Source organism: Lolium perenne, chromosome 5 (assembly GCF_019359855.2).
Source record: "Lolium perenne isolate Kyuss_39 chromosome 5, Kyuss_2.0, whole genome shotgun sequence".
Classification (NCBI taxonomy): Eukaryota; Viridiplantae; Streptophyta; class Magnoliopsida; order Poales; family Poaceae; genus Lolium; species Lolium perenne.
The window spans coordinates 210,089,036-210,114,988 of NC_067248.2; the positions used below are offsets into that span (position 1 = coordinate 210,089,036).

A 25,953-nucleotide genomic window follows, 5' to 3' on the forward strand; every position below is an offset into this window, starting at 1 on the left:
AGAAGTTCCACTAAATGGGGTAATATGTGTCACAAATGTACAACTATAGAGTAAAAAAAGTGGATTCACTCTATATTCAATGTTCATAAAAACACAATCTCTCGATTCAAATTTGTAGAATTGCTAATACCACTGAACCACGCCATCTATTTCCATATATGACATGTATATTCTTGTAATATTTTTTAAAATAACTTTTAGGCGATTGAGAAGTACATGTTTCTAATTCCACCTAAGAGCACATCCAATAAATGATTATATTTGTGCTAGTGCAATATATGATTTATTTCGCACAACTACAAACATTGGTTGAGAAATAAAAAAATGTAAATCAAATGAGAACTAGTCGCTGTCCTTTTAGGGTTTGGCTTTCGGTAGTTCTGGGCTCAAAGCATTAATCCTTGTCGTTACTACTACCATCTTGGTCTTGCTCCTACTCGGCCAGCTCTCCATGATGAGCAACTTTATTGGGAGCTCCTCCTATTTAACATACATTGCGTCAAATAGGAAACAACTAAGAACTATGATTTTTTCGTCATTGCATAACTACAAATAGTGAAAAATAAAAAAGTTTCTAAAATAACAGATTTATTTACTGAAATAAGACAGCTAAAAACTAGCACTTCTTTAGATCCATAATTTTTGAACGTGTTTGTGTAAGTAAAGAAAAGGAAAAGTCTTGCTACTTTTAGAAAATGTGATTGTGTAAGTAAAGAAAAGGAAAAAAAGTGCATGCTTGTTGAAAAAATGAAAGCGAAAAAAGGAAATGAACAATACTTTTTCCATCCTCAATGGGATGTCAAAGATTTATCTAAATTTGGATGTATCTATACACTAAAGAGTGTGTAGATGCAGCTAAATTATACAAACTTGCGACAAGCTTAGACAAACTAAAGTGAGGGAAAGAAAATAAAAGAATTCTAGAAAATAATAAAACATAAGAGAAGATAAGAGGTAAAATAGAAACTAAAAAGCAAAACAAAGAAGAAAACAAAATGCAACAAACCACAAAAAACAAAAAAGCAAATTATAAAGACCAGTGATGTCTACGTTCCCCCTCCTTTCCTGTAGACAGTGTTGGGCCTCCAAGAGCAGAGGTTTGTAGAACAGCAGCAAGTTTTCCCTTAAGTGGATCACCCAAGGTTTATCGAACTCAGGGAGGAAGAGGTCAAAGATATCCCTCTCATGCAACCCTGCAACCACAAAGCAAGAAGTCTCTTGTGTCCCCAACACACCTAATAGGTGCACTAGTTCGGCGAAGAGATAGTGAAATACAGGTGGTATAAATATATATGAGCAGTAGCAACGGTGCCAGAAAATAGCTTGCTGGCGTGTAGTTGATGGTGGTAGTATTGCAGCAGTAGTAACACAGTAAAACAGTAAACAAGCAGTAGTAACACAGCAGTATTTAGGAACAAGGCCTAGAGATTAGACTTTCACTAGTGGACACTCTCAACATTGATCACATAACAGAATAGATAAATGCATACTCTACACTTTTGTTGGATGATGAACGCATTGCGTAGGATTACACGAACCCTCAATGCCGGAGTTAACAAGCTCCACAATTTGTTCATATTTAAGTAACCTTATAGTGTAAGATAGATCAACAGATTAAACCAAGTACTAACATAGCATGCACACTGTCACCTTCATGCATATGTAGGAGGAATAGATCACATCAATATTATCATAGCAATAGTTAACTTCGCAATCTACAAGAGATCATGATCATAGCATAAACCAAGTACTAACACGGTGCACACACTGTCACCTTTACACACGTGCAGGAGGAATATGACTACTTTAATAACATTGCTAGAGTAGCACATAGATGAATAGTGATACAAAACTCATATGAATCTCAATCATGTAAAGCAGCTCATGAGATTATTGTATTGAGGTACATGGAAGAGAGATTAACCACATATCTACCGGTACAGCCCCGAGCCTCGATGGAGAACTACTCCCTCCTCATGGGAGCAGCAGCGGTGATGAAGATGGCGGTGAAGACGGCAGCGGTGTCGATGGAGAAGCCTTCCGGGGGCACTTCCCCGTTCCGGCAGCGTGCCGGAACAGAGACTCCTGTCCCCCAGATCTTGGCCTCGCGATGGCGGCGGCTCTGGAAGGTTTCTGTGGTTTTCGTCGAACGCATCAGGGTTTCTGATCCAGGGGCTTTATATAGGCGAAGAGGCGGCGCAGGAGGGCTGACAGGGGGGCCAAACTATAGGGCGGCGCGGCCCCCCCTCTGGCCGCGCCAGCCTGTAGTTTGGTGGGCTGTGGCCCCCTCGACCTCTCTCTCGGTGTGTTCTGGATGCTTCCGGGGATTCTAAGATCTTTGGCGTTGATTTCGTCCGATTCCGAGAATATTTCGTTACTAGGATTTCTGAAACCAAAAACAGCAGAAAACAGGAACTGGCACTTCGGCATCTTGTTAATAGGTTAGTTCCAGAAAATGCACGAATATGACATAAAGTGTGCATAAAACATGTAGATAACATCAATAATGTGGCATGGAACATAAGAAATTATCGATACGTCGGAGACGTATCAGCATCCCCAAGCTTAGTTCTGCTCGTCCCGAGCAGTAAAACGATAACACGGATAATTTACGGAGTGACATGCCATCATAATCTTGATCATACTATTTGTAAAGCATATGTAGTGAATGCAGCGATCAAAACAATGCATATGACATGAGTAAACAAGTGAATCATAAAGCAAAGACTTTTCATGAATAGCACTTCAAGACAAGCATCAATAAGTCTTGCATAAGAGTTAACTCATAAAGCAATAATTCAAAGTAGAGATATTGAAGCAACACAAAAGAAGATTAAGTTTCAGCGGTTGCTTTCAACTTGTAACATGTATATCTCATGGATATTGTCAACATAGAGTAATATAATAGATGCAATAAGCAAGTATGTAGAAATCAATGCACAGTTTACACAAGTGTTTGCTTCTTGAGGTGGAGAGAAATAGGTGAACTGACTCAACATTGAAAGTAAAAGAATGGTCCTCCATAGAGGAAAAGCATCGATTGCTATATTTGTGCTAGAGCTTTGATTTTGAAAACATGAAACAATTTTGTCAACGGTAGTAATAAAGCATATGTATCATGTAAATTATATCTTACAAGTTGCAAGCCTCATGCATAGTATACTAATAGTGCCCGCACCTTGTCCTAATTAGCTTGGACTACCGGATCATCACAATGCACATGTTTTTACCAAGTGTCACAAAGGGGTACCTCTATGCCGCCTGTACAAAGGTCTAAGGAGAAAGCTCGCATTTGGATTTCTCGCTATTGATTATTCTCAACTTAGACATCCATATGTAGGATAACGTTGCATAGAAAACAAAAATTTTCCTACCGCGAACACGCAATCCAAGCCAAGATGCAATCTAGAAGACGGTAGCAACGAGGGGGTATCGAGTCTCACCCTTGAAGAGATTCCAAAGCCTACAAGAGGAGGCTCTTGTTGCTGCGGTAGACGATCACTTGCCGCTTGCAAAAGCGCGTAGAAGATCTTGATCACGATCGGTTCCGGCGCCACGAACGGGCAGCACCTCCGTACTCGGTCACACGTTCGGTTGTTGATGAAGACGACGTCCACCTCCCCGTTCCAGCGGGCAGCGGAAGTAGTAGCTCCTCTTGAATCCGACAGCACGACGGCGTGGTGTCGGTGGCGGTGTAGAAGTCCGGCGGAGCTTCGCTAAGCTACGCGGGCAATATGAAGTGGAGGAGCAAAGCTAGGGTTTGGGAGGGGGTGGCCGGCCACTCAAGGGGGGCGGCCAGCTTATGGTCTTGGGGTGGCCGGCCCCCTCCCTTGGCCCCTCATTATATAGGTGGATCCCAAGTGTTGGTGTCCAAGTCTTCGAATAAGACCCGAAACCAAAACCTTCCATAGGAGGGGGAAACCTAGCCCAACTAGGACTCCCACCCAAAGGTGGGATTCCCACCTCCCATGTGGGGGGTGGCCGGCCCCCTATGGTGGAGTCCACTTGGGACTCCACCCCCACTAGGGCTGGCCGGCCATGGAGGTGGAGTCCCTTGTGGACTCCACCTTCCTTGGTGGTTTCTTCCGGACTTTTCTAGAACCTTCTAGAACCTTCCATAGAACCTTCCGCGACATTTTATTTCACATAAAATGACATCCTATATATGAATCTTATTCTCCGGACCATTCCAGAACTCCTCGTGATGTCCGGGATCTCATCCGGGACTCCGAACAAATATTCGAACTCCATTCCATAATTCAAGTGCTACCATTTCAACATCCAACTTTAAGTGTGTCACCCTACGGTTCGAGAACTATGCGGACATGGTTGAGTACTCACTCCGACCAATAACCAATAGCGGGATCTGGAGATCCATAATGGCTCCCACATATTCAACGATGACTTTAGTGATCGAATGAACCATACACATATATTACCAATTCCCTTTGTCTCGCGATATTTTACTTGTCCGAGGTTTGATCTTCGGTATCACTCTATACCTTGTTCAACCTCGTCTCCTGACAAGTACTCTTTACTCGTACCGTGGTATGTGGTCTCTTATGAACTCATTCATATGCTTGCAAGACATTAGACGACATTCCACCGAGAGGGCCCAGAGTATATCTATCCGTCATCGGGATTGACAAATCCCACTGTTGATCCATATGCCTCAACTCATACTTTCCGGATACTTAATCCCACCTTTATAGCCACCCATTTACGCAGTGGTGTTTGGTGTAATCAAAGTACCTTTCCGGTATAAGTGATTTACATGATCTCATGGTCATAAGGACTAGGTAACTATGTATCGAAAGCTTATAGCAAATAACTTAATGACGAGATCTTATGCTACGCTTAATTGGGTGTGTCCATTACATCATTCACACAATGATATAACCTTGTTATTAATAACATCCAATGTTCATGATTATGAAACTAATCATCTATTAATCAACAAGCTAGTTTAAGAGGCATACTAGGGACTTCTTGTTTGTCTACATATCACACATGTACTAATGTTTCGGTTAATACAATTCTAGCATGATATATAAACATTTATCATAAACATAAAGATATAAATAATAACCACTTTATTATTGCCTCTAGGGCATATCTCCTTCACCATACCGGGACAACATAGACAACAGATAATGGACTCCTCTTTATGCATAAGCATGTAACAACAATTAATAATTTTCTCATTTGAGATTGAGGATATATGTCCAAAACTGAAACTTCCACCATGGATCATGGCTTTAGTTAGCGGCCCAATGTTCTTCTCTAACAATATGCATGCTTAACCATAAGGTGGTAGATCTCTCTTACTTCAGACAAGACGGACATGCATAGCAACTCACATGAAATTCAACAATGAATAGTTGATGGCGTCCCCAGTGAACATGGTTATCGCACAACAAGCAACTTAATAAGAGATAAAGTGCATAATTACATATTCAATACCACAATAGTTTTTAAGCTATTTGTCCCATGAGCTATATATTGCAAAGGTGAATGATGGAATTTTAAAGGTAGCACTCAAGCAATTTACTTTGGAATGGCGGAAAATACCATGTAGTAGGTAGGTATGGTGGACACAAATGGCATAGTGTTGTTTGGCTCAAGGATTTGGATGCATGAGAAGTATTCCCTCTCGATACAAGGTTTAGGCTAGCAAGGTTGTTTGAAGCAAACACAAGCACGAACTAGTACAGCAAAACTCACATAAAAGACATATTACAAGCATTATAAAACTATACATCGTCTTCCTTGTTGTTCAAACATCTTACTAGAAATTATCTAGACCTTAGAGAAACAAAATATGCAAACCAAATTTTAGCATGCTCTATGTATTTCTTCATTAATGGGTGCAAAGCATATGATGCAAGAGCTTAAACATGAGCACAACAATTGCCAAGTATCACATTACCCAAGACATTTATAGCAATTACTACATGTATCATTTTCCAATTCCAACCATATAACAATTTAACGAAGAACTTCGCCATGAATATTATGAGCTAAGAACACATGTGTTCATACGAACCAGCGGAGCGTGTCTCTCTCCCACACAAGCATTTATTCAAACAAAAACAAAAACAAGAAACATACAGACGCTCCAAGTAAAGTGCATAAGATGTGATGGAATAAAAATATAGTTTCAGGGGAGGAACCTGATAATGTTGTCGATGAAGAAGGGGATGCCTTGGGCATCCCCAAGCTTAGACGCTTGAGTCTTCTTAGAATATGCAGGGGTGAACCACCGGGGCATCCCCAAGCTTAGAGCTTTCACTCTTCTTGATCATAGTATATCATCCTCCTCTCTTGACCCTTGAAAACTTCCTTCACACCAAACTCGAAACAACTCATTAGAGGGTTAGTGCACAATAAAAATTAACATATTCAGAGGTGACACAATCATTCTTAACACTTCTGGACATTGCATAATGCTACTAGACATTAGTGGATCAAAGAAATTCATCCAACATAGCAAAAGAGGCAATGCGAAATAAAAGGCAGAATCTGTCAAAATAGAACAGTTCGTATTGACGAATTTTAAAATGGCACCAGACTTGCTCAAATGAAAATGCTCAAATTGAATGAAAGTTGCGTACATATCTGAGGATCATGCACGTAAATTGGCTTAATTTTCTGAGTTACCTACAGGGAGGTAGACCCAGATTCGTGACAGCAAAGAAATCTGGAACTGCGCAGTAATCCAAATCTAGTACTTACTTTTCTATCAACGGCTTTACTTGGCACAACAAAACACAAAACTAAGATAAGGAGAGGTTGCTACAGTAGTAAACAACTTCCAAGACACAAATATAAAACAAAGTACTGTAGCAAAATAACACATGGGTTATCTCCCAAGAAGTTTTTTTCTTTATAGCCATTAAGATGGGCTCAGTAGTTTTAATGATGCACTCATAAGAAATAGTATTTGAAGCAAAAGAGAGCATCAAGAGGCAAATTCAAAACACATTTAAGTCTAACATGCTTCCTATGCAAAGGAATCTTGTAAATAAACAAGTTCATGAAGAGCAAAGTAACAAGCATAGGAAGATAAAACAAGTGTAGCTTCAAAAATTTCAGCACATAGAGAGGTGTTTTAGTAACATGAAAATTTCTACAACCATATTTTTCTCTCTCATAATAACTTTCAGTAGCAACATTAGCAAACTCAACAATATAACTATCACATAAAGCATTCTTATCATGAGTCTCATGCATAAAATTATTACTCTCCACATAGGCATAATCAATTTTATTAGTTGTAGTGGGAGCAAATTCAACAAAGTAGCTATCATTATTATTCTCATCAAGTGTAGGAGGCATAGTATAATCACAACAAAATTTACTCTCCATAGTAGGTGGCACCAAAAGACCACTATCATTATAATCATCATAAATAGGAGGCAAAGTATCATCAAAGAAAATTTTCTCCTCAATGCTTGGGGGACTAAAAATATCATGCTCATCAAAGCCAGCTTCCCCAAGCTTAGAATTTTCCATATCATTAGCAACAATGGTGTTCAAAGCGTTCATACTAATATCATTGCTACTAGCATGCAAATAAGATTCCATGGATTTTTTAATTTTCGCATTAAACCATTCATGTCTTGACTCAGGAAATAGAATAAAAAGCTCACAGATGTTGTCCATTATGCCTTACTAGTGTAAACAAGAAACAAAAAGTTGCAATTGCAGGATCTAAAGGAAATAGCTTCGAGCACAAACACAATGGCGCCAGAAAAGTACTTTACCTGGAACCGGAGTATGAGTGCCTTTTACCTTTCCTCCCCGGCAACGGCGCCAGAAAAGTGCTTGATGTCTACGTTCCCTCCTTTCACGTAGACAGTGTTGGGCCTCCAAGAGCAGAGGTTTGTAGAACAGCAGCAAGTTTTCCCTTAAGTGGATCACCCAAGGTTTATCGAACTCGAGGAGGAAGAGGTCAAAGATATCCCTCTCATGCAACCCTGCAACCACAAAGCAAGAAGTCTCTTGTGTCCCCAACACACCTAATAGGTGCACTAGTTCGGCGAAGAGATAGTGAAATACAGGTGGTATAAATATATATGAGCAGTAGCAACGGTGCCAGAAAATAGCTTGCTGGCGTGTAGTTGATGGTGGTAGTATTGCAGCAGTAGTAACACAGTAAAACAGTAAACAAGCAGTAGTAACACAGCAGTATTTAGGAACAAGGCCTAGGGATTAGACTTTCACTAGTGGACACTCTCAACATTGATCACATAACAGAATAGATAAATGCATACTCTACACTTTTGTTGGATGATGAACGCATTGCGTAGGATTACACGAACCCTCAATGCCGGAGTTAACAAGCTCCACAATTTGTTCATATTTAAGTAACCTTATAGTGTAAGATAGATCAACAGATTAAACCAAGTACTAACATAGCATGCACACTGTCACCTTCATGCATATGTAGGAGGAATAGATCACATCAATATTATCATAGCAATAGTTAACTTCGCAATCTACAAGAGATCATGATCATAGCATAAACCAAGTACTAACACGGTGCACACACTGTCACCTTTACACACGTGCAGGAGGAATAGGACTACTTTAATAACATTGCTAGAGTAGCACATAGATGAATAGTGATACAAAACTCATATGAATCTCAATCATGTAAAGCAGCTCATGAGATTATTGTATTGAGGTACATGGAAGAGAGATTAACCACATAGCTACCGGTACAGCCCCGAGCCTCGATGGAGAACTACTCCCTCCTCATGGGAGCAGCAGCGGTGATGAAGATGGCGGTGAAGACGGCAGCGGTGTCGATGGAGAAGCCTTCCGGGGGCACTTCCCCGTTCCGGCAGCGTGCCGGAACAGAGACTCCTGTCCCCCAGATCTTGGCCTCGCGATGGCGGCGGCTCTGGAAGGTTTCTGTGGTTTTCGTCGAACGCATCAGGGTTTCTGATCCAGGGGCTTTATATAGGCGAAGAGGCGGCGCAGGAGGGCTGACAGGGGGGCCAAACTATAGGGCGGCGCGGCCCCCCCTCTGGCCGCGCCAGCCTGTAGTTTGGTGGGCCTGTGGCCCCCCTCTGACCTCTCTGGTGTGTTCTGGATGCTTCCGGGGATTCTAAGATCTTTGGCGTTGATTTCGTCCGATTCCGAGAATATTTCGTTACTAGGATTTCTGAAACCAAAAACAGCAGAAAACAGGAACTGGCACTTCGGCATCTTGTTAATAGGTTAGTTCCAGAAAATGCACGAATATGACATAAAGTGTGCATAAAACATGTAGATAACATCAATAATGTGGCATGGAACATAAGAAATTATCGATACGTCGGAGACGTATCAACCAGCCGTGAGAATTTTATAATGTTGACGCATTATGTTATGTTGTGATTCAAATTCATATAAACGCGACTAAATACGGATGAGCGGAGCGAGGCTCGTCTCCATGAAGCTTACAAGTATTAAAATACATCGTGTTATCCCCCCCTCGCGCGGTACAAATGTTAGGATATGGTACGTTGTATGTGGTTTGGGTGAGTCGATACATGCATAATCCTGATAAAAATGATATTGGAAGGTTGTTCAGCGGATTTTCAAATACCTTCGAGCCCCATTCAATGCTTGTTTATAATTTTGGAAGACTAGTGAGAAACTCGTTAGCTATGTGGATTCAGAGTTTGCTGTCAATTTGAATATGAGGAGATCTCTCACATATTACGTGTTTGTTGTTGGTGAATATGTTGTGAGTAGGAAGGCAACACTGCAACAAGTTGTTGCTCAATCTACTACTGAGGCTAATCATGGCATCGTGGTTAGGGGTGGACACAAAGCTCAAGGCTCGAGGCTCGGCTCGAGCTCGATAAGGCTCGGCTCGGGCTCGACTCGGCTCGAAGGTTAGACAAGCCAAGCCTAAACCTTTCGATCAAGGCTCGAGGCTCGACAAGCCTGCTCGATGAAGCTTGCAAGCCGGCTCGAAAGCTCGACGGAATAAAAAAAATCACCATGTTCCTTTGCAAAAAATGTAACATTTCACAATTATAGACAACAATTGAATACATCCATAACATTGTATAAGTAGTTTCAGTAATCTTTGGTGTTGTTCAGATCATCAGGTGTGAGATGCATTGTACGTTTCAAATTTCAGATTTGCTCTACTTGTTATATGATCTGGAAGTGCAAATTTTCTAAAGCTGCTAGCTCGTACTGCACTCACAACGAGGAAGAGCTACCATACATCCCCAGGATCTGAACAACATTCCGATACAAGAAGTAAGAGTATCAGACAGGCCCACGATTTGAATCTAGTTATGGCCTAAACCTAGTATAAAATAATATATTTCCGGTGAAGTAAAATTGGTAAAGACAGCATATACGAATGATAATGTAAACGCAGACTAATTACACTAATCTTGTGAGTGTGCAGGGTTGTCCTAGAGGACAGAGTTAAGGAAGTAGCAAAGGGAAAGAGGAGAAAGGTGCGTTGGACTGTGGGGGTAGCAGGCTCACGAGCCGCTCGAGCCGAGCTGCGAGCTCGACGAGCCGAGCCACAAGCCTAAGTTTTGGGAAAAATTATGTGGCAAGCCGAGCCAGGCTTGGCTCGAAATTGTCCGAGCCTGACCGAGCCGAGCCACGAGCCGGTTTGGCTCGGCTCGATTCCACCCCTAATCGTGGTTTTAGTTCACATTTAAACTAAACTAAACTAAAACAATGTCACTTGTTATGGATCAAAAGGAGTATTAAAGAATATCTATCGAAAGAGAAATTATCATCGAAGAAATATGTGTCATTGAAGAATTACTATTAGAGTTAAAGATTTGTATGAAAAAATAGATGCCTGAAAACTACGTACAAAATTATTGAAGAAAATATTTGTCGAAAATTATTGCAGAAAATTTGCGTTTTCACTGTTCATCGGGTATTTACCATCGAAAAATTACCACCAAATAATGGGTGGCAGAAATACTGAAGGAAACTAGTTATTTATGCTTTTACGGTAGGGAAGGCCCCCATTGCGTCCTTTTTATTTTCTATTGAAGGATATGGATATGTAAAAGTAGGAGACTCATGTTATGTTGTTAATGTTGAAGGGTACTGTTCAGGGCACAAATATATGTTATTGCTTGAGCTAAAACCACGTCGTGTATTATGGAAAGGAGGAAGTAGTAAAGAATTACTATACACGCTATTGAAGAATTACTATTAGAGTTAGGGATTTGTATCAGAAAAATTACTGCTAGATAATACCGTAGAAAGTTACTGAAGAAGATAACCGTCGGAACGACTGCCGAAAATTAGCGTTGATCATTGTTCATTGCGGTATTTACTATCGAAAACACAACCAAATAATTACTGCCAGCAATATTGTAGCGATTGTTACTGGCTTTTTACTCTTCACGGTACAGTTCATGCGCTACATTGAATATTTAATAGTACCCAAACGCTTGTGGTTGTTCTATTTCTTGTGACTTTAATATAGGTAGATATATGTATTTAGGTTTCCTCTAAATCTCGCATCAGGGACTAATACAATTATAGTATAGAAAATAAACGTAATCATAAACATGAAAATATAATAATAAAGTTTTTTTTATTGCATCTAGGTCATAATACCAACATACCACGGCTTCATGCCATTTCATCTTGTTGACTGAGGTTGGTGCACAGTGGGAGTTGCAACTGGAAAAAAGTGGGATTTTCTAAAAGTAATCCTCTTTTCCCTATGTCTCTCATATTCCAATTGCGAGGACATCATGAGTCTGTCGAAAGGACCCTTAACTTGGGTTTCCATGGTGCCTTTCACTCCTGTCATCGCCCATCAATAAACTCACACATACACAATTTTTTGTCACGTGGCGTTGGTCACATCAGAACTTTGTGTGCGAGCATTGATCGGAAGGCCCAACATTTAGGCCAAAGACGTTCTAAAATGTCAGGTTTCATGGTTCTCATGCATGAGGCTTATCCGTATTAGTTGCTGAGTGGTTTCAAAATTGCAAGTACATGATGAGTATATGCATATGTTGCAATTCTAAGGATCAAAAGATTGAAGGTGGTAGTCAAGCAGATGCAACATTGTATCATAATTGAGATTTGGTGGTGCTACTTTAGTATAGGGACTGAAGTTACGAGGTGAAAACCCTTGATCCAACCTTTGTCGGTCATACCTAACAATGGAGGTGTTTCGACATCGTTATCTTCTTGAAAGCATTACACGTATTTTGATTAACCCTTCTCTTAAGGGTGAAAACTCGTGAACTAGTATTTAATTGGATTGGGCTGTCATTACCTTTTTGAAGGAGTTGCATTTAGAGAACCTTCTCGCATCTCTGTGTTGACAGTGCAATGCTTGATGTCGATGATGGTTATCATGTGACTTAAATCATATGCTTTTAATAATTCATTGTGTGGATTCTCGATGTCCCGAATTGCTGCTGTTGATGATTATTTAAAGAAAGGTATTTTTGTGCAAAAAAAAGGTATACTCAATATTTTATTAATTTTAATATATTACCATTTATCTACAACATTGACCACCATCATTTGTCATCTCTTATTTGTTGAGCCTTATTGCAAATACTATATATTGGTACCGTAGCACACTAGCAGTCACCCGGACGGAATTACATCTGCTGGACTGGAAAAAATGTCAAGTCAAACTCGTGGGCAGTCTATCTTCTTTGGTGTGATGATGCCATGTTTGAACATGCTTCACAAGTTTGTTTGAGCCGCTCATGTTTAAAATTAGTCACTCGTAAAAACCTTCATATTTTCTTCACCGTGGTTGACCAAAGTGATTAGCATGGCATACAAGCAAACTTAAATTATGATATAGTACTACATTTCACACTATATGATGCCGGCAAAACCATCACAGTACATATCAATGATTCGTCACAAAATACTTTACATGGGCGATTCCAGAAGACTACAGAGAGATATTTTGAAACTAAAAAAATGCTAAACACGAGAGTGGTCCTTTTTCTCTCGGGAGAAGCTACCATAGTTTTTTCCAAAATATGACCAAAATAAAATAAAAAACAAAATACTCTCTTCTAGCCATAATAAATGTCGTAATTTTAGTTTAAATATGAACTAAAACCACGACACTTATTATATATATCGGAGAGAGTAATACAAAAGTCGTGTTGTGTGTGATCCAATCAATCCAAACTATCTGTGAAGAATGATCGTGTATTCACTAGTATAGATCGGGCCTTTTAAGGATCCCCGTGATACACGGAAAGCGATTTCCGTGTGTGATGAGAACCAACGCTGACGCTCCAAAATAAGAATTGTGTGTGCAGGCTCCAGTCAGTCTCATGGGCGGACACAACGCACACGGAAAAAGTTCGCGAGGCGTAACACAAAGTTAGCACATGGGAGTATTCGAAAAAACCGTCAACCAAAAAAGATACAATTTTTTTTTGAGAAACACAGTACAAACGCAGACGCTCACATACACGCGCATACACTCACTCCTATGAACACACACACACATCCTACCCCTATGAGCACCTCTGAAAGACAAAGCCGGCGAATTGGATCTTTAAATTGACGAAGTCGACAGGATTGAAGGAGTGATAGTTCTCCTTTATCACCTCAGTATTTCAATACCATCACATTCGGATATACAAGCGGCCGGTTGTGAACTCCCTGCAATTATATAGCCTTTATGCGATGTTCTAAGTTCAATAAAGTGCCACTTATATTTTTTTTTATCTCTGCATATTTGATGAGATATACAACCATATCTATGTGCACTTAGGATGTTGTTAATGTGTAATCCATGCCGTGCATATTGTGTAAAACAAGTGGTGCAAACCGGATCAGCAGTGTTAAGAATTTATTGTGTAAAACCATCGGTTCAAACGCAGTCTTCCGCTCTCTCAATCTTGCTATGTTGGCAAAACGAATTTTGATGTGGATAAACGAATCACAATTTTCATTTGCGAGGGTGCTGCGTGCGAAATATTTGTCTCATGGAGATATCTTGATAGCGGGGCCAAATGTTGGATCTTGTTTCGTCTGGCAAAATATTTTAGCTAGTTTGGCGGAAATTCAATTCGGCTCCTGGGTGCGTATGCTCCCTATATCAAAAACTTATATTTCGAGTTGTCAAAAAAATTTAACAAAAAATTCTACATGTACATATCCATAATACATGTGCATTCGTCAAGTTTCACGAAAAATAATTTTTTTTGTGGTCTATGTAAAAAAGAGAAAATTTATCTTGTAAAAACCATTATTTTTAGCACTGAGTTTTGTTTTTTTTACACACGTCACATGACAAGTCCATTTTTTATGTAGCAACTTTGTGAGCGCGTAGCACGTGAAGATGTACGTGCGAATTTTTCGTTTCAATTTTTTTGAAATTCAAAATATGTGTAAGATAAATTTCAAAATAGAGGGAGCATATGCTCCCATGTTCCAAAACACCACTCCCGTGCTTTTAAGATAAGATATTTGTGGAGAGTAGCCGATTGAGAGAAGATAAATATTTGGCGGGACCCGTAAATTCCCAGTAGTTCAAACAAGATGCCTATTTCACCAGTTGGAGATTTAGTCTATGCAAAAAAAAATGCGAATTTTCAATCTCTTAAAGTGCATATGAGCACGTGCTAGAGACTTCTCTTTCCTATTCTCTCCCCTTCAACTAAGCATGAATATATTATTTTATCTCTTGTAACCAGCTGACTGAACCTTATTGTACTTGCTCTTAAATCTTTGAATACTTCATTGATGGGACCTCACAAAGCACAAAGCATGGCAGGTACACCATCCTTTATGGATATCACTCTCAATGGAGACACTAATTCGTAGCTGCTTTTGGCTAGCTTGGTTTTTCAGGTGGCTCGGCTCTAAATCCTGGGTGGAAGGTGTGTTGGAAACTTAATATTCCAGGCAAGGAAAAAAAACTTTATTAATTTAGCGCCCATTACATGGCATTTTTTCTCTCAAATGTATTCTGGCAAAAGGACATATCGGCATGTCTAGCGAATGCCCAATATGTCAACAGGGTCATGAGGATGTGCTACACCTTTTGTTCAAATGTCCTTTGGCCCACGACCTCTTCCTATATATCCATGCGAAAGGAAACAATTCAAGTGGTATGATGGTATCTATGGTGGATCCGATGTTGCCGAACTCATAATGAGGATGTGCTCACCCTTCATCAGTGTAAGATGTCAATCCTGTCTGTTACAGTTAATGTAGCTTTTGTATCTAAACCACATGGTATTGGTAATGACGCGAGATGGGTTAGACCTGAACCTCATCACATCAAGCTCAATGTCGATGCCTCCTTCCATTCGTATCAAAGTGAGGCTATACTAGTGTGGACGACGGATAGGCTTCAAAAAAGAGGTTGGCCTAATTGTAGGCTATGCAAGCTTTGTAATCAAGTGCAAGAGTCGGCGGACCACCTTCTCTTCAAGTGTCGGTTCACCGTTAGAGTTTGGTCATCTTTAAAAACTTGGCTTGGCCTACATGATGTTGAACCAAGGGATTGGCAAGTAATGAGCACGGTGAAAGAATGGTGGCTTGAAGGCGTCCACAAGAGAGGGCAATCGAGAAGGGCAATGGCTTCGTTTGCCATGTTGGTTTCATGAGAAATTTGGAAAAAAAGAAACACCCGTGTCTTCCGCAACACTTTCATGCTAGTTACGAAAATTAAAGATGAGGCGGCAATGTGGTGCCTAGCCGGGGCAAAAGCATTGAGTAGCGTTATGCCGCGAGAGTAGGCTTTTTATATATCAGCTTGGCTATGGTTAAGCTTGGTTTGTAAGACTTCTAAAAACCCTTCTCCTTAATCAATAAAAATGGCAAATCTTTTGCCTTGTTTAAAAAAAATATACTGGTGCATTACTTCGGGGCTATAAAGGTCGTTTTATAGTGGCATCTACTATTTGTTTTACCAAATGTTGCTTCAACACCTATGGCAGAAGCCATATCAATGAAAGATGGATTATAACTCGCAAATAAAGTTGGTTGATGGAACAAATCAAATTGCTATCATGGCCGATTGTGTAGACTTGGCGTTTTCTATAGGTAACGTGGATCACTGTCCGAGGTAAGCAAATAAAGTGGCTAATGAGCTAGCGAAAGAGTATTGTCATGTTCGATTTTCTCGTAGTTTTTTTTTTTAGAGAAACGTGTGCTTTATTGATCAAATAATCATAATGTCATTACAAATAGCCTCGCGGATGCAATCCGGAGAAACACCACGCCACACAGAACTAGGAAAACTAGCACACGATCTAGCTAAAATATGAGCTGCAACATTCAAACTGCGGTAGACATGACGGAACTCACAAGAGGAGAAGGTCATAGCCAACCGCTTGATATCTTCTATCACCGGTCCAAACAACGATCTGTCGACAGTGGTAGATATCAGGCGTTGAATCACCGATAGACAATCAGAGCCGACGATAACTTTGGAGAAGCCTTCTTCCTGGGCAAAAAGGATCGCTAGACGCAGGGCTTGAGCTTCCGCAAGCTCAGGTATAATAACCTCCTCATAGATATCCCCGCAAGCTGCAAGGCATGAGCCATTGTGGTCTCGGATTACTACACCGGCCCCCATTTGCCTGGAAGACGCAAAGATAGCTGCATCGACGTTGATCAACACAGACCCTGCCGGCGGTGGAGTCCATTTAAACCGGGATGAAGAGGACGAGATCCCTACTCTCTTTTTTTTTGCCGAACCAACTTATAAACAACTAAGCATATGTGGTGATTAATAAACTCACATCCGAGTTCTACTTATTCCTTACAAGAAACTGTACTGCACCCGCATGGGCAGCTGGTTCCTTGTTGACTCGACTTGTGTAGTGCTGCTACATGATTAGATAAGCAATGCGGTCAAATGCGAGAGTTGTAAACAGCGTGCCTGATACTCCTGTTATGTAGACAAATTAATTAAGACACAGCTAGCGTTAGCTCGTGAGTATCTACCGAACCAAGAGAAGGCACAAGAGTCAAGAGTCTAAACTGGTCAGAGACTGCTGGACCTAACCTACCTTGGAGTATGAATGACTCTTAACCAATCCTTTATTTAGGTATATTTACATTGTATTGAGTATTGTATCTTTGTCCCATTCTACACGTTACTGGCTTTGTCTCTCCACCCAATCTCATCATCAATCTAATGTTACAATATGGTGAGTAGAGCAACTTGTTTATCGTCTGTGGCGACTATTCCTCTTCTTTTTCTACCTACTGTCTGCCGTGTCCGCGCATAACCAAAGATGAAAGATGGCATACGCCCTTGACCAGGACCGCTAAGTGCCACGTTGGCGCCATGATGCAGAGTCTCGTCGACGCCACGTCATGGGAGCTGAATCGTGCCGTGTCACGTAGACCTGAACTATCTTGGCAATGACGTGTCCCGCAACGAATCGTTCAGCTGCGAGCCGCCGGTAGTCGACGCCGCCGACCACCCAGCGGACTCCAACGTGGCGTGGGCCGGCATGGCGTGCCCCCTCCCGTAGAGCCGCAGGAAGCCGAGCCCGCCGACGCGGGGCTCCGGCGGCGGCGCGCTTCCTTCCAGCACGCGCACCACCGCGGCCATGCTCGGCCGATGCGCGGGGTCCTCGTGCAGGCAGCACAGCGCGAGACGCACGACGCGCGCCGCCTCGGCCTCGCTCACCCGCCCCTCCACCCTCGGGTCCACGAGGTCCAGGTATCTCCCCTGCTCGTGGAGCTCCAGCGCCACCATCGGGAAGTACTCGTCGGCGCCAGCGCCGGTGCCGCCGCCGCTCAGCGTCGAAGACGTCATCGCGCTGCTATCACCGGACGGGGACGGGAAGGCCGAGTGATCGCCGCTGCCGTCGCCCACAACGGCGCCACCCTGCTCGCCACGGTTCTTCCTCCCGCGCACCAGCTCCAGCAGCACCATGCCGAAGCTGTACACGTCGGCGCGGTCCGATATGGCCGCGTTGCTGAGCCACTCGGGCGCGAGGTACCCGCGGGTGCCGCGCATGGTGGTGAAGATCGCCGAGTGCTCCGGCGACATCAGCTTCGCGAGCCCGAAGTCGGAGACCTTCACCTGCCCGCCGTGCGCCAGCAGGATGTTCTCCGGCTTCACGTCGCAGTGCACGATCTTCTGGTCGCACCCGGTGTGCAGGTACGCCAGCCCGCGCGCCGCGCCGAGGGCCACCTCCATGCGCTCCCCCCACTCCAGCGCCGGCCCGGCCCCGCCGAACAGCGACCGGTCCAGCGAGCTGCGGTCCATGTACTCGTACACGAGCAGCCGGCGCGAACCCTCCGCGCAGAAGCCGCGGAGGCGGACGAGGTTCACGTGCCGGATGTTGCCGATGACGGCGATCTCCGTGCAGAACTCCCGCTTCGCCTGCACGCCCACGGCCTCCAGCTTCTTCACCGCGACGTGCCCCTCGCCGCCTGGAAGCTCCCCTTTGTACACGGAGCCGAACCCGCCGGAGCCGATCTTTGTCTCGAAGCTCCCGGTCATCGACGCGATCTCCGCGTAGCTGAACCGCGCCGGCATGCCCGGTATGACGATGCCGTCGTCGTCAGGATCTTCGTCGTCCCTGCTGTCCCTCGATCGCGGATTATGATTCGTCAACTGATTCCGAACGGAGTTCTTGGCCTTCCCTTTCTTCCCGTTCTTCCCCGCCTTCCACCTCCGCCGCACCAAGTACCCTACCATCAGGGCGATGAGAAGAAACACGGCAATGGACGGCAGTATGATGGGTAAAGCGCGCTTCACCGACGTATCTTTATGTTCGTCGTTTGAAGCTCTGGGCGCCTGATTGAACACCTTGATGTATCCCAACGGCGATGTAGCGCGAGTGGTCGAGTGGAGCGAGCCGAGCAGCCTTCCTCCGAGCACGTAGCAAGTCATGGCGGAGTCGTCGTGGAAGTAGCCGAGACACGTGCAGTTGGCGGTGCAGAGGGCGCGGCACGCTGTGCTGTTGATGCGGGTCCTCGTGGGATCGTCGAATCTGGTCGAGAAGTAGGCGATCTTCGCCATGAGTGGGAGGTACGAAGCAGGGGTCGACGCGCTGCCGTTGCTCCCGCACGAGGCCGGCGACGCGAGCGCGCTGCCGTCCCCCGGCGTGCACGCGCCGGTGGCCGACGCGGCGAAGAGCGGCGGGCACGTGCAGCTGGAGCTGTTGCCGGCCTCGGCGCAGAGCCCGAGGGAGGCGCACGGCCGCGGGAGGTCGCAGTCGCCGCCGGGCGCCACGAAGTCGCCCCCGAGCGGCGCCGAGGAGTTGAGCAGCGCGTAGCTCGTGATGCGCAGCCGCCCGTCAGAGTCTAACTTGAGCACGCGGAACTCCGCCGGCGCGAGGATCACGCGGAACACCAGCGCGCCGTCGGCGGCGCGCAGGAACAGCCCCGACGCGTTGAAGGACATGGACGCCGCGGCGGCGTTGCGGTCCTTGAACGAGCGGCCGTCGTTGGAGAGCCGCCAGTACGTAGACCCCTGCCACGCCAGCGCGACGTCCGACGCGGACACGGCCAGGCGGTAGTCCCCCTGGCCGAGGTCGTTGGGGCTCCTCGCGGACGTGAGGTACGCGCCGGCGGGCAGCGGCTGGCCCGGGAGCAGCGCGTCGGTGGCTTCGTCGAAGGACTGCCACAGCGTGGCGTTCTGGGCGTCCAGGAGCTGCAGGTTCCCGTCGTCCCGCAGGCGGAGCGCCACGACGGGCGCCCGTGGGGTAGCTGACCAGAGCACCGTGGCTCCATCCGCGTCGGTCACGGCGAGTCCGCGCGCGGTGAGCTGGACCCGGCCCGATGAGCCCGTCGGCGCGTCGCGGTTGGCGGACCAGACGGGCGTGCCGGTGGGCGCGTGGAGCACGGCGAGGTAGAAGCTGTCCTGCTGCTTCCCGGGGTTGTGGAGCGCCGCCCGGAAGGCGCCGTTGGCGGACTCGAGGAACGCGCCGCCGTTGTTGTCGATGTGGTCGAAGCTGGAGGCGATGAAGTCCGGGTGGAGGAGCTCCTTCTTGAGCGGCCCGGCGTCCGCCGCGCGCGCGGGGAGGAGGAGGAGGAGCAGGCACGCCCAGGCGAGGAGAGAGCGCGGCGCGGCCGGAGGAGGGAGACGAGGCATCTGCCGCCCGTGAAACGTGGGAACGCAGGGCGCTGGAGGTGGGCGGAGGTGGAGTAGGCGATCGGGGGCGTTGACTTGGGTGCGGCGGTGGTGGGCAGGAAGCCGCCGGCGGCATGTGTTTCGGTGCAGCGCGGGAATCAGGGTTCGGTTGCGGCGCGGCGTTAGTTTTTTTGACTTTGTTTTCTGCGACTAGCTAGGACGCCCAGCTGAAACCTGGAAGTAAGAAAAGATCTTCAGTTGTGTGGCCTGTAATAAATGGGACTGGCAGATATGGAACTTGTCAAACAAAGTCGGTTCAATCAATCTGTGGGCCGTTAGTAGGTTGACCTTCAACTCATCAATTGTTCACCCAAGTGTGGTCACTGAATTTTGGCGTGCAAGTCAACCGACCTGATCCATCACGATGCATTGGGACTTCAGTGTGTACAGAGCAAGGAGGCGATTTGCACAAAAATAACCCAAAAGTTAAAGAAAAGCACAGATTGACCTCCGGCGAAACTATTTCACTCATCTAACCCTTTTGTGTGGCGCTCCTCCCATAGGCGCCACACATGCCCATGTGGCGTCCCTGATGCCGGCGCCACAAACCCATCCGACGTGGCCCGTCGACGCTGAGCCGGTGAGCCGATCCGACGTGGCAGCATGTGTGGCGTCGGCGTCTCGCCGGCGCCACACTTTGAAAGTGTGGCGCCCGTGGCAAGGGCGCCACACATCCACTTATGTTTTGGCCGCGCGCGCCCGCCTAGCCCGACCATCTTCTTTCTCCTCTCTCTGTTCTTCTTCTCTCCTCACAAGGCGCCCGGTTCTCTCTCTACCCCCTCTCCCCCCACCAAATCCACCACCAAATCATCAGATCTGTCCGTGGAGATCGTTCCCAACTCGTTCCTTGAGGTAATCTCCTCCGTTCCCCTTCTTTTCATCCATTGATTTTGTGTATTTGCTTGAATCTACATGTGAAACCCTAGATGTGGATTTGGTTGATTTGAGGGTGGAGATGGATTTGGTTGGATGTTAGGGTTGTTGAAGTAGGAGAAATGGTAGTGTGCTAGTTTGTATGGGTAGATTATGTTGATTATGGTAAATAATGAACACATGTGTGTATGTGTTGTTCCCATTATGCTAGGGGGGATGGAAAGAATTGTTCATGTTCATCATGTGGACAAGGATGTTTTCTTGAAGGGAAACATAGAGCCGGACCCGGAAGAGATTGACTTGGTGTTTGACCTTAGCCCTAGCTTTGCGGAGGTGGTAGCACAAGTGAGGGTTGAGTTGAATTGGAATTAGCCAAATGATGGTGTTGAGCTAGAGGGAAGGCATAATGTGGGGTTTGGAATGCACACCCGTTGGAAGACAATGCGTATCAACTCCACACATTGCCGGCATCAGGGGCGTCACATGAGCATGTGTGGCGCCCACAAAAGGGTTAGATGAGTGAAATAGTTTCGCCGGAGGGTCAGTCTGTGTTTTTCTTTAACTTTTAGGTTATTTTTGTGCAAATCGCCGAGCAAGGAGGTGGAGAATGAAGAGTGCCCATGTGGCAGGTATATACCCTTTTGATCTTGGTTGTATATGCTTGGTAAATATGTTTTAAAATGTCAAAGAAAATCCGAGCAAAAGTTTCACGTGTACGTATCGATATTTATGCGCACGTCATGTGGGGAACTCTTTTGTAGCACCCAATTTTGCCTTCTACACATGACATTAAATATATCGTTTTTTCGAGGAAGGATTTTGGGAGCACGTAGAACATCGAGATGATGTATACACGTTTTAATATTTTAAAATACGTTTAGAACTCATTTTGAAAGAAGAAAAACAGGCGCGTTGCCAAAACACCCTTTCAAGAGTTTTGCAACTAATTTCGGCACATATCTTGGGATCTGGTCGGTTTTCAATGTTCGTTGGTGTGGTCTTAGGCTAGTCTCTTTTGATCTACTACAACAAGTTTTGCCTTACTCTGGAGATGGAGAGCGAGAACGGCGACGTACCTTCGGTTCGCACTAGTGTTAGTAGTCATTCTAGATGATTCAAGTACGTATTTGCAATTTTATTACTCTGTAAGCTGTTTTTACTATGATTATTAATAGACCAATGAAATTTTGCAAACGAAAAGTTTTGCGAGTAGTTTCGTTGGATGCAGGAGATTTATATTGCCCATAAAAATGTATTCCCTGACGAAAACAAGCGGTACAAACTCGGAAATCCAATTCCGCCCCCTCTAAAACAAATTTAAAGTATCGAATTTTTTTGATATAAAATCTACATGTATATCTCCATAATATATGTGTGTTCTCACATTTCGTGAAAACGACATTTTTGTGATCTATGTAAAAAAGGATAAATTTATCTTGTGAAAAGCTTTATTTTAGCACCAAATTTTATCTTTTTTCACACACCACACGACTAGATGTGTTGCTACCGGTGGCACACCCTTGTTGGGTGGCCCGCTGGTAAGTGAAGCCCTTTCCAAAAAGATTTGCAGCAAAATCTAAAACATCCAAAAACTCTATATTTTGTTTCAAATTAGAGGATTCTAAAAACACGCAAATGGCCTATAATTTGGCTATAACTTTTTGTGTAGATGTTTTTTCATATAGCTTTTGGGGAGCACTAGAGACCGGCGTCCAATCATAGCTTCCCGTCGGACCACCAATTGCATCGTTATTAATGTATAATGTCCGGGAAGCATGGACTAACCGAAGCATAAATTTCATGCTCGCAGAGCATAAGAAACAATATGTAGAAGCACATGTGAAGCATTGATCTATGGCGAAAGAAGAATTCACAAAACAGATGGTGCTAGGTTTTCGCATAATATATGATAAATATGAAGCATGAGGCAAAGGTTCAACAAAAGTACCGCAATGGAAACACATATACTAACTAAATCAAGAAGCATGGATATACAATCCATATGCACATAAAAAATGTAACAAAGTGGTTGCACCAAATATTAACTACAATATAGAAATATATGTTGAAAAGTAAGAAGCATGGTTGGCAGTGGTTGAAGCAAATATTCTCTAGGATAGTAACATCTCTAAGAAACAACGAAGCATGACTAACAATGTTTGCACCAAAGCTACGAATGAGAAACAAAATTACTAGCAATGTTGGTGTGCTTGCCTACCAAATCCATCCAATCGATTGTAGGGATTTGAGATTTGATCTTGAAAGTTAACATAAATCTAAATTATAGGCGTATCTTGCTATCGGATGAAACCATTTTGCATGGAATTGGGACAGAACTTCAGATCTACTCCGTAGCACGCCACCACTGTAAAAGGTGAAGGAAGCAGCATGCCTCTGAAGGTGAAGGAAGCAACATGCCGCCATCGCCTGCAGTGATGCTTGCTGAAATCGGAGCCAAACTTGTCAGGATGGGGTGGGGTGCGGATGGTGGAGATGGCCGCCATGGCCGCCTAACAGCTGACGACACCGCCGGCACGGAAGGGACGGGGCAGGGAATCGCGTGGGCGCTGAAGAAAGGTGATGCATGTCGTGCGGGCGAGCTGTTGATCCACCAGGAAACGAAGGTCGTAGGCGGGATGGGCCGGCGGCATGTTTTGGAGATCAATGGCGGGGAGGAGGGGGTGGAGAATGCATCGGCGGTGGCGCTTTGGGGATGAGAGACTTGGGGGAGAAGCAATGAGTGCTACAATTAGGGAGACAGGTAGAGCTACAATTAGGAAGTATTAACGTGCCTGTTTTTTTTTCTTGGGCCTTGGAAGCAATCTGCTGCGGGCCGAGCGATGCAAGATAGATCTACGGCAACCAATCAATCCGTCCGATTAGTCCATTCCCGTCAAACCCCGATATATAGTGTTTACCATAGCTTTTCGAGTGGCCTCAGGATATGATTAGGATCTTCGTAAGTTAAAACAAAAATAAAAACCGCTAATAACCTGGCTAAATTGATTTTGCCTAATTAAGCTCCTCAACACTCCAAAATTTTAGACCCAATTTTCTTTTGCACATCCTTATTTCTCATCTAAAACCAAAGACGTGGCTAGCACTTTCCTCAAAATCCCTACTTTTCCTTTATGTTTTATGTTGTTGGTTATTCGTATCTCCTATGTGACTATGTTAATATGCCATGCATCTATCGAGCGAAAGGCTTGATGAGTAGCCCAAACCAACAAACAAAATATAAGTTATGCATCTATATATTATTGATATATATACAACTATATGTTGCCTAAATTTTCTATATTTTGTCATTATTTTACCAAGACCACTACACGCGGCTTGTCTAACTTGTTAGTAGCAAGTCGCGGTGCTACAGTTCTCTAACTTGCTTGTATAGCCGTCAGATCAGAAGTGAAGGACCTAGATGCTTCGAAATACTGTACATGTTGTACTGTAGGGATGCGGAACAGTAGAGTCCACTGTTCACGGTGCTGTTTATTATTACTGTAGCGCATGTTCCACACCATCAGATCTAAATCCAACGGTGGTCTTGGCATTGAGGTTCTGGAGATTAAAAATTCTTGCCTTCTTAGCAAATGGTTATTTAAACTACTTTCTGAAGAAGGCTTATGGCAATAAATATTAAAAAACAAGTATCTCTCGCAAAAAACCTTGGCGGAAGTTGAAAGTAAACCTACTGATTCTCCTTTCTGAAAAGGACTAATGAAAGTTAAAGGTGCTTTCTTTAGTAGAGGAAAATTTGAGGTAGGATCTGGAGAAGGTGTGCGGTTTTGGGAAGACAAATGGCTGGGTGATCAGACTCTTACATCACAATATCCCCAACTATACAATATAGTTCATCGTAAACACGATACGGTGGCAACAGTTATGAGTTCAACTCCTTTAAATATTGGTTTTCGGAGAAGGCTTATTGGTGATAAATGGGATCAATGGGTACACCTGTGCCAAAGATTAATGGAGATAAATTTAAATGATGACCAAGATAGGTTTATTTGGGGGTTAACTTCTTCTGGGAAATTCATTGTTAAATCTATGTATGGTGATATGATAAATGGTCAGACGAGATATCCTTGTAAGTATCTTTGGAAAATAAAAATCCCACTTAAAATTAAAATTTTCATGTGGTTCCTTAGTAAGAAAGTCCTTTTGATCCGCGATAATCTAGCAAAGCGAAATTGGAATGGAAATAACAAACAAATGCTCTTTCTGTGACAATGAGGAATCAGTTGAACATTTGTTCATTTCCTGTCCTTTTGCTAAGCTTATCTGGCGAGTGGTTTTTGCTGCATATAATATTCCACCTCCTTCCAATATCACAAATATGTTTGGGAATTGGCTTAACGGAACTGACAAAATTGATAAATCTAGGATTCATATTAGGGTTTCCGCTTTATGTTGGTCAATATGGATTTGCAGAAATAATATTGTTTTTAACAGAAAAGACTCTACTAATTTCTTGCAGGTTATCCACACTATGGTTCACTGGATCCAGCTCTGGCGTTTCCTGCTCCTGGAGGATCAGCGGGAGTGCATGGTTTCTGAATGCAACCTCCTTCGAATGGTTGCCCAGGATATTTTCTACCAGGCTACTTGGCGGCCTATTAGAACATTGCAAGATGCCTAGTTCGCTTAGCTTTTCCTTATTTTTTCGATGGCTGACTTTTGTATCGACCCTCGATGATCCTTGAGTTGTAAACTTTTGAATGATCTTTATTAATAAATGGCTGTGTGCATTAACTGATGCAGAGGCCGGGGTAATACCATTTTGAAAAGAAAAAAAATCTAAATCCAACGGTAGAAAATGAGCACAATTTAGAGATACTATTTACCTATGACTTGCACTACAAAGGAAAACCTTTTTTTTTTGACAAATCACTTTCGTCATTTGAAGGCCAGTTTTCGTCAAGGATTACTTCGCGGTGACGAAATTTGATCGTCATGGGGTTCGTCAAGGAAGCTCC

The 25,953-nt window shown here is 44.0% G+C and overlaps 1 protein-coding gene across 1 annotated transcript; it reads right to left on the minus strand.

Annotated features, from left to right (window-relative positions):
- Positions 1 to 17,028: 17,028 nt before the first annotated feature.
- LOC127301816 (G-type lectin S-receptor-like serine/threonine-protein kinase At5g35370) lies at positions 17,029 to 20,255 on the minus strand. The gene has a single exon (XM_051332091.2). The coding sequence runs from the start codon at positions 20,060 to 20,062 to the stop codon at positions 17,363 to 17,365; it is 2,700 nt and encodes an 899-aa protein (XP_051188051.1). The 5' UTR covers positions 20,063 to 20,255; the 3' UTR covers positions 17,029 to 17,362.
- Between the last annotated feature and the right edge of the window lie 5,698 nt (positions 20,256 to 25,953).

Bases quoted from the DNA above. Each gene is read 5' to 3' on its own strand.
- LOC127301816 (XM_051332091.2), bottom strand. From the start codon at position 20,062: ATGCCTCGTCTCCCTCCTCCGGCCGCGCCGCGCTCTCTCCTCGCCTGG.